The sequence below is a fragment of the Ipomoea nil genome, unplaced genomic scaffold, assembly GCF_001879475.1.
Source record: "Ipomoea nil cultivar Tokyo-kokei standard unplaced genomic scaffold, Asagao_1.1 scaffold2480, whole genome shotgun sequence".
Taxonomy (NCBI): domain Eukaryota; kingdom Viridiplantae; phylum Streptophyta; class Magnoliopsida; order Solanales; family Convolvulaceae; genus Ipomoea; species Ipomoea nil.
The window spans coordinates 4,272,403-4,287,469 of NW_017618908.1; the positions used below are offsets into that span (position 1 = coordinate 4,272,403).

The following is a 15,067-nucleotide window of genomic DNA, read 5'->3' on the forward strand; positions in this document are numbered from 1 at the left end:
TCCTCTCGCCAATCGTGAATGACTCCGCCGAACAATCGCAGGGGCTATGCCCGGAGCCACGTTGGATCTCTTCTAGGGTGAGAGCAGTCGGCAAGTGCATCAAAGGCATCTGGGAGAGTATCACACTGGCAGCGAAATATTTAACTGTCAGAATAGCCTTGTCCGAGTCCGACTCCATAGTCGATTTCTCTATTGCATCCAGACTGCCTCGTCTGGTAGTTTCCCAGTCCCTTGATCGCAAAAGGATAGATTTGCACTCGGCGATCCCTCAGGTTGGAACATCTTTCCTTCATGCTCACTCGACAAACTGTCGACCGTTTCCGGGAGTGGATTTGCCGACTGATCGCCATTCTCGACTGCCACCTTTTTTTTTTTTTTTTTTTTTTTTTTTTTTTTTTTTTTTTTTTTGTAGCATCTACATTAATCTTCATGAACCCGAGGGAGGCTTCTATTAAGGCACCATTTGAGCTCTCCATGCTACCCATCCCAAGCACACGTATATCCCCGAGAGTCGCCGGAGCTAGGAACCAAGTAGAATGGCGCCATCCACACAATGCACCGGTAGCCTCCTCTGCCGACTGCACAACCGGGATGAGCCAGCTTCATCTCCAATTATAGGTTTTGTATTTCATTGTCTGGAAGATGAGGCTGTGTTCCCGGAGTGTGGGTAATCATTGAATGAGAGCCACATAATTTTAGGCGGGTCGAAAGTCGGTTGATCAGTGCTTCTTTCCTCGCCACCCGCCGACGGGACACCTTCCGGAGCCTGCGAGATGGAATTTCCTTGAGACCAACGGCTGACCCACTCAAGCTCTCGGCTTGATCGAGCCTCCCGCGCTTCGCAGTTAATCAGGCTAAAGCTATTCTGGAACATTTTGGAGAACCAGTCGGTCAGAAGGTCCATCAGTCGCCGCGCCTCATCTCGTCACCGCGTCACGATTTCTGGAAGTTCATTTATTTGGTGCCACCTGAGCAAACGGCATCACGTGCCATTCGATTGCGCCCAGACTGCTTTGAGATTGTAAATCTTTAATTCCCCTTGCTTTTTCTCAAATTTTCCTTTTTCACTATTTTTTTTTTTTTTACTTCACCGTACGTGGCTTCTCAATAAGACATGCATTCTAATATACTTAATTGCTACGTGCAGGAGATATGCAATTTATATGCGTCGAGTCCCATCTGTCCTGTATCGGAGGCAGACTATAACCCGTTTTGTAATTGATTTGCGTCTAGTCGGCGGGCTCAATTTTCTTGCTGTGATGGTATTAGAATGCGTATACTGAAGAGTCCATTTTACAAGCCTCTTTTAACAACATACTACTTGTCTGGCTCAAAATAAACAACTCTTCTCGCATAATCAAGAGTAACATTGGAGAAAAAATAATTGTGACCACGGTGTCTACCGTTAAGGTCGTGTTGGAGGAACCGTTTATTCGGCGTCCCGAATTCTTGATTCCCCCGGCCGAGTCCCTCGGTGTGATGGACCGACCCTCTTTGCCAACAACTTTAATTTAAATACTACATAAAATTTATATAATAATGGTTACCTTTTGTTGACCTCAACGTGTAGTATTATTTACTTGACTTTCCTCTAGTTCTCTTCTTGGTCCACGGCTCTCCGTGAACCTTCTCAATCTTCCGTCCGTAGTGACCGGACGCTCTCCAAAATTGCTCAGATAAAGAGGCAAACGTGACCTTTCGTCACGCTCCCCACAGACGGCGCCAGTGATGGTTTTTGGGTTTTCGGGCCCAAGGAGGTCCAACACAACCTTTAGCTGGAGGATACACCTTTCAATAAAAATCTTGCTAAAATAATATGGGCTCGATGATTTTGACGTGGAAACCGAAAGGAAAACCACGGGCCTTTTTGGGCGGTGCCAAGCCTAACTCCACTATGTATTTTGTAGGTGTCTTGGTACATACTTGTAGGGCTATATCTATACAAAGTGTTGTGCTTCTAATAATATAGCAAGAATAATAGAAAGAAGAGTGATGGAATGGTGTGGAAGAGTCCTTCCATGTATATAGAGTGAGTGGATGGAGTCTTCTTGAGAGAGTCTTTGTGGAAGAGTGATATGTGACCTTCTAGCATGTAAGGAATAGTGCTTGGGAGAGTCCTCCCATGTAGATGAATGAGTGAATGGATGGATCCCCCCCTCCTTGTGCTCTTCTTCTCCTTTTTATAGCTAGCCCATCCCCAAAAAGTGTCCGTTGGACCATTAGTAGGGTATTGATGGGTGATAATTAGGGGGTTATGGGTATTAAGTTGGTTGATAAAGTGTCTAACGGCTAGTTAGTAAGTAGCGTAATGATTAGGTAATAATAGGGTAGTAAATAGGTTTCATGGGTGATGATGTAGGAATAACGGCTAGTTAAACCGACCCCTTACCCGTGCCGACCTCCGGGTCGAGCCGACTCCTGGGCCAACCGACTCCTCGGTTTGGCTCGTATCTCTTTTGGGCTTGCTCCATTTTCTTCTTGGGCTTCCCTTCTTTGTCTGGGCTTTATCTCTTTTCTTCTTGGGCCCCGAGCCCACGGGGTTCACACCCCATCAAATACAACTCTAAAAGTACAATGTACAAAATTATTAGCACTAACAATATGGACATAAATTAGGGATATAACTTTGATTAAGACTTATTATGTTTTTAGATTGATTTGATCTACTCCTAACATGACAATAAAATTATTTTTATTTGAATTGATTGACTTCACTTAGAGTTATAAAAAAAATACAAGAGAAATATATCTATTAATTAAATATTGTTGCCAAGACCTTGTGGTCTAATGGCACCCGGGTTGGACTCCCATATGGGAGGTTGTGAGTTCAAGCTTCCATTGAGAAAGTAGTTATGAATAGATACTACATTGTACTAGAGTCAAAGAACAAGAACTTTGTAGTCTAATGGTACCGGGTTTGAGCCTCGATGGAGGCACTATTCACAAAGTGAGGACATCTATTAAAGAATGAGCAGGAGTAGGTTGAACAGAGTATATTTTCAACCTACTCAGGTAGGGTTCATGTGAGAACACCTTCCCTTTAAAAAGTGTAGACATGCATTATGCATATCCTCAGTTTCTATCTTGAGAAATTAAAAGTTAGAATCTTATCATTACTAAATTTTCAAATTTGCAATAATTATAAAATAAATTTCGCTCTTAAAATTTTTTAATAATTATAAAATTAATCTCGTATTTTTTACAAAAATCATCAGCTATTGATGAACCATGATAGATGGTTGAGATAAATCAGTACTCACTTTTTACTCAAGGATCATGTTCTCATTTAATCCTGCCCCTATATTGCCCCTATATATATATAATCCAGTAGGTGGTTTGATTCTATGCAATATGAAATACCTGGCCTTATCCACAAAAAAAAAAAAAAAAAAAAAAAAAAAATGTCTTTGGAATTTAAGTTTTAAAGTCATTTTTCCTTGGCAGCATATGCTTCTCGAAGGTCCCAACAACATAATAGCACAACTTTAATTTGCAGATGAGAGTTGTTTTACAATATAATTAATGTGGTATGTATGTATATATATATGGTGTCATCCTCACAATTCACAAAACCCCATTGGCATTATATTGATGGAAACCTAGCCACCACTAAACTCAGGCGCTACATGCACTGCATTCTTTCATGGCCGGCAAATAAAGTTTGGGCCTCACCTGTATCCGATGCTTAATTTATGGCATACTCATCCGTGGGGACACACTCATAATGGTCCAAACCCTAACTTGTCATCTTGCCAAATTATCGGTCCACATAGTGCTGTATGGAACATAACAAAAAGTACATTTATAATATACTAAAAATATATATTATTCGTATATCTATCGAATATACATTATATAAAATAATGTAATTTTAGTACTCAAATATTGTATTTTCTCTAAATACAACGTATATTTTTAATATACTAAAAATACATTATTTGTGTACTGAGTGTACATTAGTTAATTGTATGGTCCACACAATAATGATTGCTTTAGTCTCCTACCCACAATTAAATATTTATATTGCAGCATTCTGAAACTTTCCCAAACTTGTTTGAAAACATTTTTGTCGTCATAGTTAGTAATAAAGCCAAGGTTTTTTGAGGATTAATGTACATATTAGTGTTATAGATGATTTTACAGCGAAACTATAGATCGAAATTTCCAACTCTAAAGCAGTAATTAAAGGACTTAATATTTATAATAACGAGGAGAAATGGACAACTCCCTTCTTTTAGATTGCAAAAAACTCATTCAAGCATATGCTTTGTGAAGGAAATTGACACTTAACCGGTATGAACATCAATTTCAGTTGGTTTTTGAATGATAGATGTTGACAATAATACATGATCGAGTCTTATTAATCATTATGAGAATTTTACTTAATGTGGTGAGTTTCATGTGAGCATTATATTGAGCACTAATCCTTCTAAGTAATAGGCAAATGAGTCACAATGATTTATCTCTTCACCTATTTTATTGCATTGGGTCTAATGTTTTGTACTTTATACAAACTTTAAATTAAAAATTTGCAAGGACTACATTTTTATTGGTCACATTTCTCGGCTGCCTTTTAAGATACAGTGTCACACTGTTAAGTGCTTGTCCCATACAAAGTATTTTCGTTTCGCATATGATGTCAGCGCCCAACGTTCCACTAATGTTAGCTCGAGATACAAAATTTAGGATAGCAATCAGAGTTAGGTAGTTCCGCATTTTGCCAAAAAAAAAAAAAAAAAAATAATAATAATAATAATAATAATAATAATAATAATAAGTTGCGGATGAATATCGTGTCAATTTATATTACAAATAATTAAAAGGAAAATGTTATTTTTCCTCTAAAATGTCCCACATAATGTGAATTATAATAATGGGGTAACCATGAATTAGATAACCCCACATGATAATATAATTGGATAAAGCACTGGACTCGACCTAGTGTATTCTTGGTCTAACCCGTCAATGCATTGAAGATATATAGTCAAAGGAGCAGAAAGAGTAGGTGGAACGGTTGCAAAAGCCCATACACTTATTAAGAGCACATCATCATCAAATAGCATGAGTACGTTATGAAGAGTTAGCGCACTTAGGGAGGAGAACACATCAATTACTAAGGAGCGAGGACACTTATTGAAAGGAGTCGTTGTAGTTATTAGGATGCTTTGTAACCGTTAGCTATTGTCTATTATAAAACTTGAGCTCCTGTGACATTAGGGGGGACACGCTATAAAAAAAATTGTACTCAAACTCTGAAGCAATACAACCATGTTTACTTACAAACATACCGGGTAACAAATATATCGTCATTGGTGCTTTCATTGAGAACCTGAGATCGACTCTCAAGCAGGCTATCACATACATCATCTATCTTTCTCAAAACAAACTGAAGTAAGGGCATGGTCTAGATCAAGCAACGCTCATGGTTAGCGCAACCTCAACCCTAATGGCAACACTAGTGGACACGCTCGATCGACGAACTCTCGTGATCTCCGCGACAACTCAGCAATAGTCGTGCCAGACAATGGCAAGGGCCTTGAGCACCAGCTCCGCGTGTGGACCTCCAAGCAAGTGTACATGTCATTTAACAAGCAGTAGCAGCACTACCCACTTTGTGACAAGAGTGCAAATCGTGTTCCTCAGCCACCACCCCAATGCGAAGTTGAGGTAGGTGATGTCACCGCAAAAAGAAGCAAGGAGGAACGGGTGCAATGGGCAGCCGACCTCGCTCCCAATGAAGATGGGTTGAGGGTCAAGGCTAACGTAATGAAGTAAGGGATGAAGGTGTTCGATGTGAAAGGTCAACTAGACGACTTGCCGGATCCAAATCGTTCCTAGAGCAGTTGGGCAAGGGGCACCAGCCTAGGAGAGGTTAGGGTCACAACTAAGGGCTATTGGGTCATCTACCAAAAGACCGCACCAGGATAGAACCAAGGGGAGAGCGGTAGCCACGGTAAAAAAGGGTGGGTGAGTCTGGTAGACTAGTTCCGTGTCGGTCCGCCGTGCAGAAGCGAACCCCAAACGTGCAGGATGAGGTGGTAGAGCAGCTACAGAGGAAGATAGTGGAGCAAGAATAAAAAGAAAAAAAAAGTTGAAAGAGCAATTGCCTGAACCCAAAGTGAGGATGACCGCACCATTTACTCCGAGTATAATGGACGGACCCCTTCCTAGGGATTTCAGACTCCCAACTATCAAAGCTTACATGGAAACCTTGGACCCACGCTCGCACATGACGTGATACAAGGCAGCGCTGATTGGGGTGAGCGACGCAATCATATGTCGGGCATTATTGTCCACCTAGGATGAGACAACCCAAGATTTGTTTGACATGATCCCATATGGGTAGATCAAGTGTTAATTTGCAGATTTGTCGGGCATTCATGCCCACCTTGAACCCAAAGGTTTAAGAGGATACTTATTGAGGGAAGTCATTGTCGTTTCTTACAAACATGCTCGTTAACATACTTACCGCCATCATCATTTATTAAAAAGAAAGTTAGTTTTCCAATTAGAAAATGTCATGTAAGAAGGGAAAGATTGGAGGGGGTGGGTTACTCTAGTAAAATATAAGTCGTCACCAGACTTGTTGTGCCCAATAAAGGTGTGAAAAATACGTGTATACTAAGCGAGCACGTGGCCCTAAGTTTTTTTTTTTTTTTTTTTTCTTTTAACCTGCAAAGTTTCGGAAGAAAAAAAAATAGTTTGCCTAATTGGATTTTAATAAATTAAATTAAGGTATTTAACTATGAGGGGTGTTTGGTTGGATGGAAAACATTTTTCATGGAAAAGATTTTCCTAGGAGTGTAGGAAAATGTTATTTTATATTGTTTGGTTGGATGGAAAATATTTTACATTGGAACTTGACTTTCCCAAAGTGAAGGAAAACAAAATCCTGGCAAAGGATTGGTATTTCGTTTTCCAAAGGATTTGGGAAGAAAGTATAACACAATTAGACTATTTTACTCTATCAAAATTTATTAGTTACACACACACACACACACACACACACACACACACACACACACACACACACACACACACACACACACACACACACACACACACACACACACACACACACACACACACACACACACACACACACACACACATATATATATATATATATATATATATATATATATATAGGGATGCACTCAGGTGCGAATAAGTGCTCAGGAGGGAAATGCGAACGAATCAGCGCGCGACACGTGTCCAGATCTAATAACTTTAAAAAAAACGCGGTGACATTTTCGTAAATAATTGAACATCGAAGTGCAAGTAAAATCACATACAAGTGCACCTACTTTCACCTATAAGTGCATGTAATTTTGCCTTGTTAGCATTCACTTTCCGCAAACATCCATGCACCAGGGTGTGCTTATAACTATATGTGCAACTATTTATAACTATAGGTGCAACTACTTATAACTATAGGTGCACCTACTTTCACCTATAAGTGCATGTAATTTTGCCTTGTTAGCATTCACTTTCCGCAAACATTCATGCACCTGGGTGTGCTTATAACTATATGTGTAACTATTTATAACTATAGGTGCAACTACTTATAACTATAGGTGCACCTACTTTCACCTATAAGTGCATGTAATTTTGCCTTGTTAACATTCATTGATCTGAGTTCAGCGGGTAGTAATACCCCTGAAAACCACTCGCAAACATTCATACACCTAGGTGCAACTACTTATAACTATGTGTGCAACTACTTAGAACTATAGGTGCAACTACTTAGAACTATAAGTGCAACTAAGTATTGATGCTCAGTGTAAATTTTTACTTGCACCTATAATACATTTTACATGCACTTGTAATACATTTTACTTGCACTTCGATGTTCAATTATTTATGAAAATACCACCGCGTTTTTTAAAAAAATCAGTGTTTCTCATCCATTAGATCTGGACACGTGGACGAACAGAATTCATTCCTATTTCGCGCCTGAGCGAAGCATTCGCACCTGAGTGCGATTATATATATATATATATATATATATATATATATATATATATATATATATATATATATATATATGTATGTATGTATATTATTGTTAAGGGCATATTAGTCTTTATATTCATAATTCATTACGATTTCAAACCCAACCAAAGAATTGAATTTATGTTCCCAGTAATTTCTTTTCCACCAACCAAACAATAGAATCTATTTTCCTGGTAATTTGTTTTCCATTAAATTTGAATTCCATTTCCCTTTAAATATTTTTCAGCGAACCAAACGGGCTGTGAGTATAAAAAATAGAGTAAATACCTAAAATGGTCCCTCGACTATAGCTAAATTCACAAATTGGTCATCGACTTTCAATTTCAACCAATTAAGTCCTTAACTTTGTAATTTTGACACGATTTGGTCCTCCATCTATTTGACCGTTTGTTGACCGTGATCGACCATCTCCAGAAGAACCTTCAGCTCTCGTCGGAGCACGTGGAGGCCTCCAGGATGACGTTGCACTGGTTCGGAAACACGTCATCTTCTTCGCTCTGGTACGAACTCAACTACATTGAATCCAAAGGGAGGACGAAGAAAGGCGATCGGATTTGGTAGATTGCTTTCGGCAGTGGATTCAAATGTAACAGTGCGGTCTGAAAATGCAACGAGAACCTTAAAAAACCGACGATGGACCATGAAATTACATATATATGCTAAAAAATCACAGTCAACAAACAGTCAAATAGACAGATGATCAAATTGTGTTAAAATTACAAAGTTAAGGACTTAATTGGTTGAAATTGAAAGTCAGGACTAATTTGTGAATTTAGCTATAGTCGATGGACCATTTTGAGTATTTACTCTAAAAAATACTATCCAACTTGTAATTATAAAATAGTTATAATTATATTTTTATAATTTTGTTTTTTTTTTTTTTGAAAAAAAGAAAAGAAAAAAGTACAACTCCGTATATATAAGTGCAAGCTACTTCTTCCTTTTCACACGCAATTGCTTTTTCTTTCCACAGGTTTATTCAGACAGTGCTAACTGCCAAACATTTTCTCCACCGGAAAATCAAGAAAACCCAATCGATGGGTCAATCTTTGCTGGAGGCGCTAAACGTGCGAGTCGTCGGCTCCGGCGAGAAAACCCTGGTTCTAGCCCACGGCTCCGGCACCGACCAGTCGGCGTGGCGGGGCATTCTCCCCTATTTCCTCCGCGACTACCGCGTTGTCCTCTTCGACCTCGTCTGCGCCGGCAGCGTCAACCCCGACTACTTCGACTTCCGCCGCTACACCACCCTCGACGCCTACGCCGACGATCTCCTCAACATCCTCACCGCCCTCGGAATCGACCGCTGCTACTACGTCGGCCACTCCGTCTCCGCCATGATCGGAATCCTCGCCGCCATTCGCCGCCCCGATCTCTTCTCCAAGCTCATCCTCATCGGCGCTTCCCCTAGGTAACCAAACTCCCACCTTTCTTTTCTTTTCCGGTAACACAAAACGGAAAATCAAGAAGTGAAAAATTATTATAGAGCTCAATTATGCCTACCCAAAAGCCGAATCTTTTCCCACTTTTTTGTTGTCAACTTATCTTATCCTTAACTAATCTTGTCTTACAACGTTGATTGATTGTTAATCTTCGACGGTTTCCCCTCTCTCATCATCCCCACCATTGACTATACTTTTTCTTAATCATCGTATCTTATCCTTAATTAGTCATTCTAATTACCCTCAATTTTTTCCCTCCTTTGTAATTACAGTATTATTACAAGTATTACCCGCACTGGCTTAACTCAAGGATTTAGTGGACAGTATTTAAGATAAGAGACCAAAGTTTAAACTTTAATAGTGGTCTAAAGTGGGCAGATTTCTTTGTGCCCACCAGTATTTGGCCCTATCTACTAACCTATTGAGTCACCGTGATTTACATTTTCTCACACGCTTTGTTGAGTCGGAATGTGAACCACATTAAGTCACCGTGATTTACATCTTACTACACGTTTTGTCGGATCGGAGTGGGGCCCTAAGGGTTGGGGATAAGTATTATTACAAGTAAACAAAAAATTTTTTTTTCCTAAAATTTTAGGTTCTTGAATGATGAAGAGTACCATGGGGGATTCGAGCAAGGGGAGATCGAGAAAGTGTTCTCGGCAATGCAAGCGAACTACGAGGCGTGGGTGCGGGGGTTTGCGCCGCTGGCGGTGGGGGCGGACGTGCCGGCGGCGGTGCGGGAGTTCAGCCGGACGCTGTTCAACATGCGGCCGGACATAACGCTGTTCGTGTCCCGGACGGTGTTCAACAGCGACCTGAGAGGGGTGTTGGGGCTGGTGAAGGTGCCGTGCCACATCATCCAGACGGCCAAGGACGTGTCGGTGCCGGGGTCGGTGGCGACGTACCTCAAGAACCACCTCGGCGGCCGGAACACCGTGCACGTGCTGCCCATTGAGGGCCACTTGCCTCACCTCTCCGCGCCGGCGATGCTGGCGCAGGAGCTCCGGCGGGCTCTGGGCCGGTGAGGTGATGCCCGGCCCATGGGCCTTGGCCCGTTTTATTCTGGGGTCTTCTCCTTTGTTGTCTTATGTACTAACTATATGTGGAATAATGGGAGGTTGGGAGATAATGACATGTTGCGATTTTAACTTATGGACAAGAGTGAGTTTGCATTTAATATTTGAAAAATTTTACATTTTTGTCCTTTCGTTATATTCATAGTACATTCATAGTACAGACTTAATTCTTCAATTATATACTGATAATTTTTCAAGATTATTTTTTTCACTAATATTTTTATTTATAAGGAAGGGTAAGGATGATACCCTATATACACATATATTGTTTTAAGTGAGGTTCGAATTTATTATCTCCCACTTAAAAGAATAACTGGGTTCTAGTGAACCACAAGTTACTTGATTTTTTTTTTCATTAATATGACAATTAATAAAGTAATTAATTTGAATCTTCATGAACTAAAATGTCATTTAATGGGTTAAAAATAATTATGCATTAAGAGATTAGTTTGTACCACAAATACAATCGAAGGATAAAAATGTAATTTTCCTTTAAGATTTTACAAAAAATATTTGGTATGATGTTTTATGATGTGATCTTTCGAAGAAAGGATAAGAATCTTCACGTGATTTCCACGTGGTGAGGTGGCTGTTTTTGTCTTCTTCCTTTTTTCTTTCTTTAGGGGGAGTAGAAACTCTCTTTCTTTTCTTTTCTTTTTTTCTTTTGACAAAAGTGGAAGTAGAAACTAGAAAGTAATTTTGTAGGGGTATCTATTTCTTTCACAAAAAAATATCAAATAAATCTTTAAATTTTACCTAAAAAATTAATTAAGATCATTAAATTTTTAAAAGTTGTAATTAAACTCATAAAAATGTTATTTTAGAGCAATGAAACCCACTAACATATTGATGACTTGTAATTGCAGGTCAATTAGGGTTCCAGCCAACTCCGACGAACCTCCGACCAAATTCCAACAAAAAAAAAGGACAAACCAGTGACCGGTGACCGTTGACGACCAAGTTGGTCGCCATATCCGGTCGCTAGTATTTGTCCTTTTATGCCAGAATTTGGTCGGATGGTTGCCGGAGGTTCGTCGGAGTTGGCTGGAACTCTAATTGACCTGCAATTATAGGTTAATGGGTTTCACTGCTCCAAAATAACATGTTTGTGGGTTTAATTGCAACTTCTAAAAATTTAAGGGTCTAGTTGACTTTTTTTAATAAAGTTTAAGGATTTATTTAACCATTTTTCCAATTTTTTTTTTTCTTTTCGGACTTTTTAACTTCTAAAAAAACGTTTAAATTACAATTGTAATGACGAGCGTTGGTTAATGGAAAAGAATTTGAAGAAAACACCAAAAATAGGCACGCTTTGGTATCTATTTTTGGTGGGTATTATAATTTTAATTAAGGTATAATCTAAATATCAAATCTTCTCCCATAAAGGTTGAATCCCTACTGTTACCGTCGAGATTTGAACATTGGTCTCTTCTTTCAAATATTGCCTATTCAACCATTAAGTTAAGTTCGTGCTGGCATCTAGATATCAAATCTTCCTTAAGAAAATGCTTGTGATATGTCTCAGTTGAAATTTGGAGCTTTCTGACTACATATCAAAAATTGAAAGTACTATAATGTACTCTAAATTTATCTCGTATTCTGATATGATAAGTGAATATGGAAATACATTTGAATCGGTCCGAATGTTCCACCACTCCAGACAACCTAAGACATTTGAACCGATACGAATGTACCATTACTCTAAACCATCTTTAAAAAAGACAATTTAAGTGTACAGCTTGAACAATTAAACTCACCGTTCCAAAATGGGTTCTCATTTCTCAGTCACCATTGTCATTTCACAATTATAAAGATCGCTAAAAATATCAAACTGCAACAAAAGCTACTGAAAATATGAAATTTTTCAGCAAAAAGGATCGAGTGGGGCGTTCCGAGAATCGAACTCGGGACCTCTCGCACCCAAAGCGAGAATCATACCACTAGACCAAACGCCCTTCTTGTTATTGTTTCTGGACGTTTTTATATAATATTAGGAGTTAGTTGACAAAAAGATGATCTAGACTATATTCGGCTAAGGATTTTTGGTGGTATATTGTATTGTGAAAAGGCTTTAAGAATTTCAATTTGTTAAACTAGTATATAAATTTGCAGAATTTCAGACTCGTTATTTATATATTTGGATAATTTGTCCTTTAATAGGTAGGAACTAGGAAGGTTGGCAGCCTAATACCATAGTCATCAGCAGGGCTTCTTCTCATGTTTAAAAATATTGGAAGCTGAAAAAGTTATACAAAATTCCCAATGGTGAAAAATCCCACAATTTGATAACTGATCTAAGTTGCCCGACTCAAACCGAAAAGGCCAATTGATAGTTCATATAAGGAAACGAACTTGGAATCTTGTAGTTACTAAGTTAACTGTCCGACAACTCGGGTGGTACGACAACTGCCATTTATAATGCAAAATGAAGGTTTTTTTTTTTTTTTTTTTAATTTTTTACAGTCCAACTTGTCATTGAAAAATATACATGAAAACAAATTAAAATGAATGTACAAAAGTTGTTCATCTGAACATATTACAAAGTGCACCCAGTTTCTTGACTCATGATGGCCCCCTAGACCACCCACACACCATCATTTTGGAGAACATATCTCACAGAATCCATAATATATTCATGTGTTGTTGCAGTGTCAGTAGAGAATGAACTGAGCCTGTGAAGAGAAGAAACACAGAATCTACTTACCCACCAAACAAGGCTCTCCACCAATGAATGTGAACCTCCTTTTTGATGAATCTGCAAGGAACAATTATGAATCTTTCATTACACATTTCACAGATTTCTCCCGCATTTCACTATCTCTCCTACTTAGCCTTAATTCCAACCCAAGTAAAAGTAGTTTTCTTTAACTACTAGTGAAACCAACATGTTTATTTCTTGATTCTTGACCACACTAACAACCCAAAGAGTCTTTGTGTTCTGTGTTCCTAACTCCTATAAGTGCTTTCTGCTTCTAATAAGAGAGAGTGTGTGTGGGAGAGATCTTGTTTTGTTGGAAGAGACTAATAGCCATGGCATTTGCAGGAACAACCCAGAAATGCATGGCGTGTGAGAAGACAGTCTATCTCGTTGACAAGTTAACCGCAGATAATAGAGTCTACCACAAAGCGTGTTTCAGATGCCACCACTGCAAAGGCACCCTCAAGGTTTATATAATGACTATTATAACCCTTTCAACTTACATTGGTTCATGTAATTGTATATTTTTGTTTGCAGCTTAGCAACTATAACTCGTTCGAGGGAGTTCTATATTGCAGGCCACACTTTGATCAACTCTTCAAGAGAACTGGTAGTTTGGACAAAAGCTTCGAAGGTAGACAGTAGTAATTCATAAACATCTAACGTATAAAGATTAAGGACAAAAGTGTTACTCCATATTTGTTCTTTCAGGGATACCAAAGATTGAGAAGCCAGATAAACCTGTCCTCAACGGGGTAATACATTTATCAAATTCTTGGCTTGCCAATGTCTAATACCCCCATGTTCATAACTAGTTAATGCATCTCTCTAACAGAAACCGCTAGCAAATAAAGTTTCAAGCTTTTTTGTTGGAACAAGAGAGAAATGTGTGGGCTGCAAGAGTACTGTCTATCCAATTGAAAAGGTAAGTAGTTTGCTTACATTTATCTTGTAAGGTTTGTTCTGTGGTTTAAACCATATGTGAGATCAGATCAGAGCAGCACTTAAAGTTTGCGAGAGGTTCACAAGATGAAATCTGTACAATACTGAAGTTGAGAATTACCTGGAATTATATCGTTATAGGTCTCGGTGAATGGAAGTGCATATCACAGGAGCTGCTTCAAATGCAGCCATGGAGGGTGCGTGATTAGCCCATCCAACTACATTGCATATGATGGCCGCCTATACTGCAAACACCACCATATTCAACTTATCAAGGAAAAGGGCAACTTGAGCCAACTTGAGGGAGAGCATGAGAAGAATTTGGTCAGAGTGATGGAAATTGCTGCAGAATAGTAATTTGAACGGTATTTTGGACTGTTACTTGGCTTTAAAGCAATTAATTCCTGTTTAGCTGCCTGCATTTCATTCCTGTTTATAAAGTTAAAAGTAAAATAATGATCTACATCTACTGATGCATGTTAGTTGTTTACTACCTTCTAGCCTTGATTTATATCAAGGAATTACGATGTTCAAAGGAAGATTCTTTGAATGATATAGTAACATGATGGATCAAATTTCACTTTCATGCAACTTTGCAAGGGCACAATCTTAATGATATTGAAGAAAATAAAAAACCTAATTGAACAAATCATTAAAATAGTAGAGATTTTTAAAAAATTCATTGACCAACTTACCAGCTATTTTATCTTGAAAGCGAAGTTCCAGGAAAACATCCAAATTACAATTCCTCCTGCAAATGATCATCATTTGCTAATCATACTCAAGCTGTCAAGAATCAATGTAAGACATCATCAGTCAGCAAATGATCTTTAATTTTCAACAAATGAGCCCGTCATCCCCTTCTACACCATTCCAAAGGATAAGGAAGAGTA

At 38.7% G+C, this 15,067-nt stretch overlaps 2 protein-coding genes and 1 non-coding gene across 3 annotated transcripts; 2 read left to right on the forward strand and 1 right to left on the reverse strand.

Annotated features, from left to right (window-relative positions):
• The first annotated feature begins 8,947 nt into the window (after nt 1-8,947).
• LOC109153323 (probable strigolactone esterase DAD2) lies at nt 8,948-10,663 on the forward strand. The gene is made up of 2 exons (XM_019301220.1): nt 8,948-9,424; nt 10,054-10,663. The coding sequence occupies exons 1-2, from the start codon at nt 9,054-9,056 to the stop codon at nt 10,481-10,483; spliced, it is 801 nt and encodes a 266-aa protein (XP_019156765.1). The 5' UTR covers nt 8,948-9,053; the 3' UTR covers nt 10,484-10,663.
• A 1,754-nt stretch (nt 10,664-12,417) lies between these two features.
• On the reverse strand, nt 12,418-12,489 carry TRNAP-UGG. Its single transcript has one exon. It is a non-coding gene; the product is annotated as a tRNA-Pro (tRNA).
• A 799-nt stretch (nt 12,490-13,288) lies between these two features.
• On the forward strand, nt 13,289-14,765 carry LOC109153308 (LIM domain-containing protein WLIM1-like). The gene is made up of 5 exons (XM_019301200.1): nt 13,289-13,699; nt 13,770-13,866; nt 13,944-13,987; nt 14,068-14,157; nt 14,316-14,765. The coding sequence occupies exons 1-5, from the start codon at nt 13,565-13,567 to the stop codon at nt 14,526-14,528; spliced, it is 579 nt and encodes a 192-aa protein (XP_019156745.1). The 5' UTR covers nt 13,289-13,564; the 3' UTR covers nt 14,529-14,765.
• The last annotated feature ends 302 nt before the right edge of the window (nt 14,766-15,067 follow it).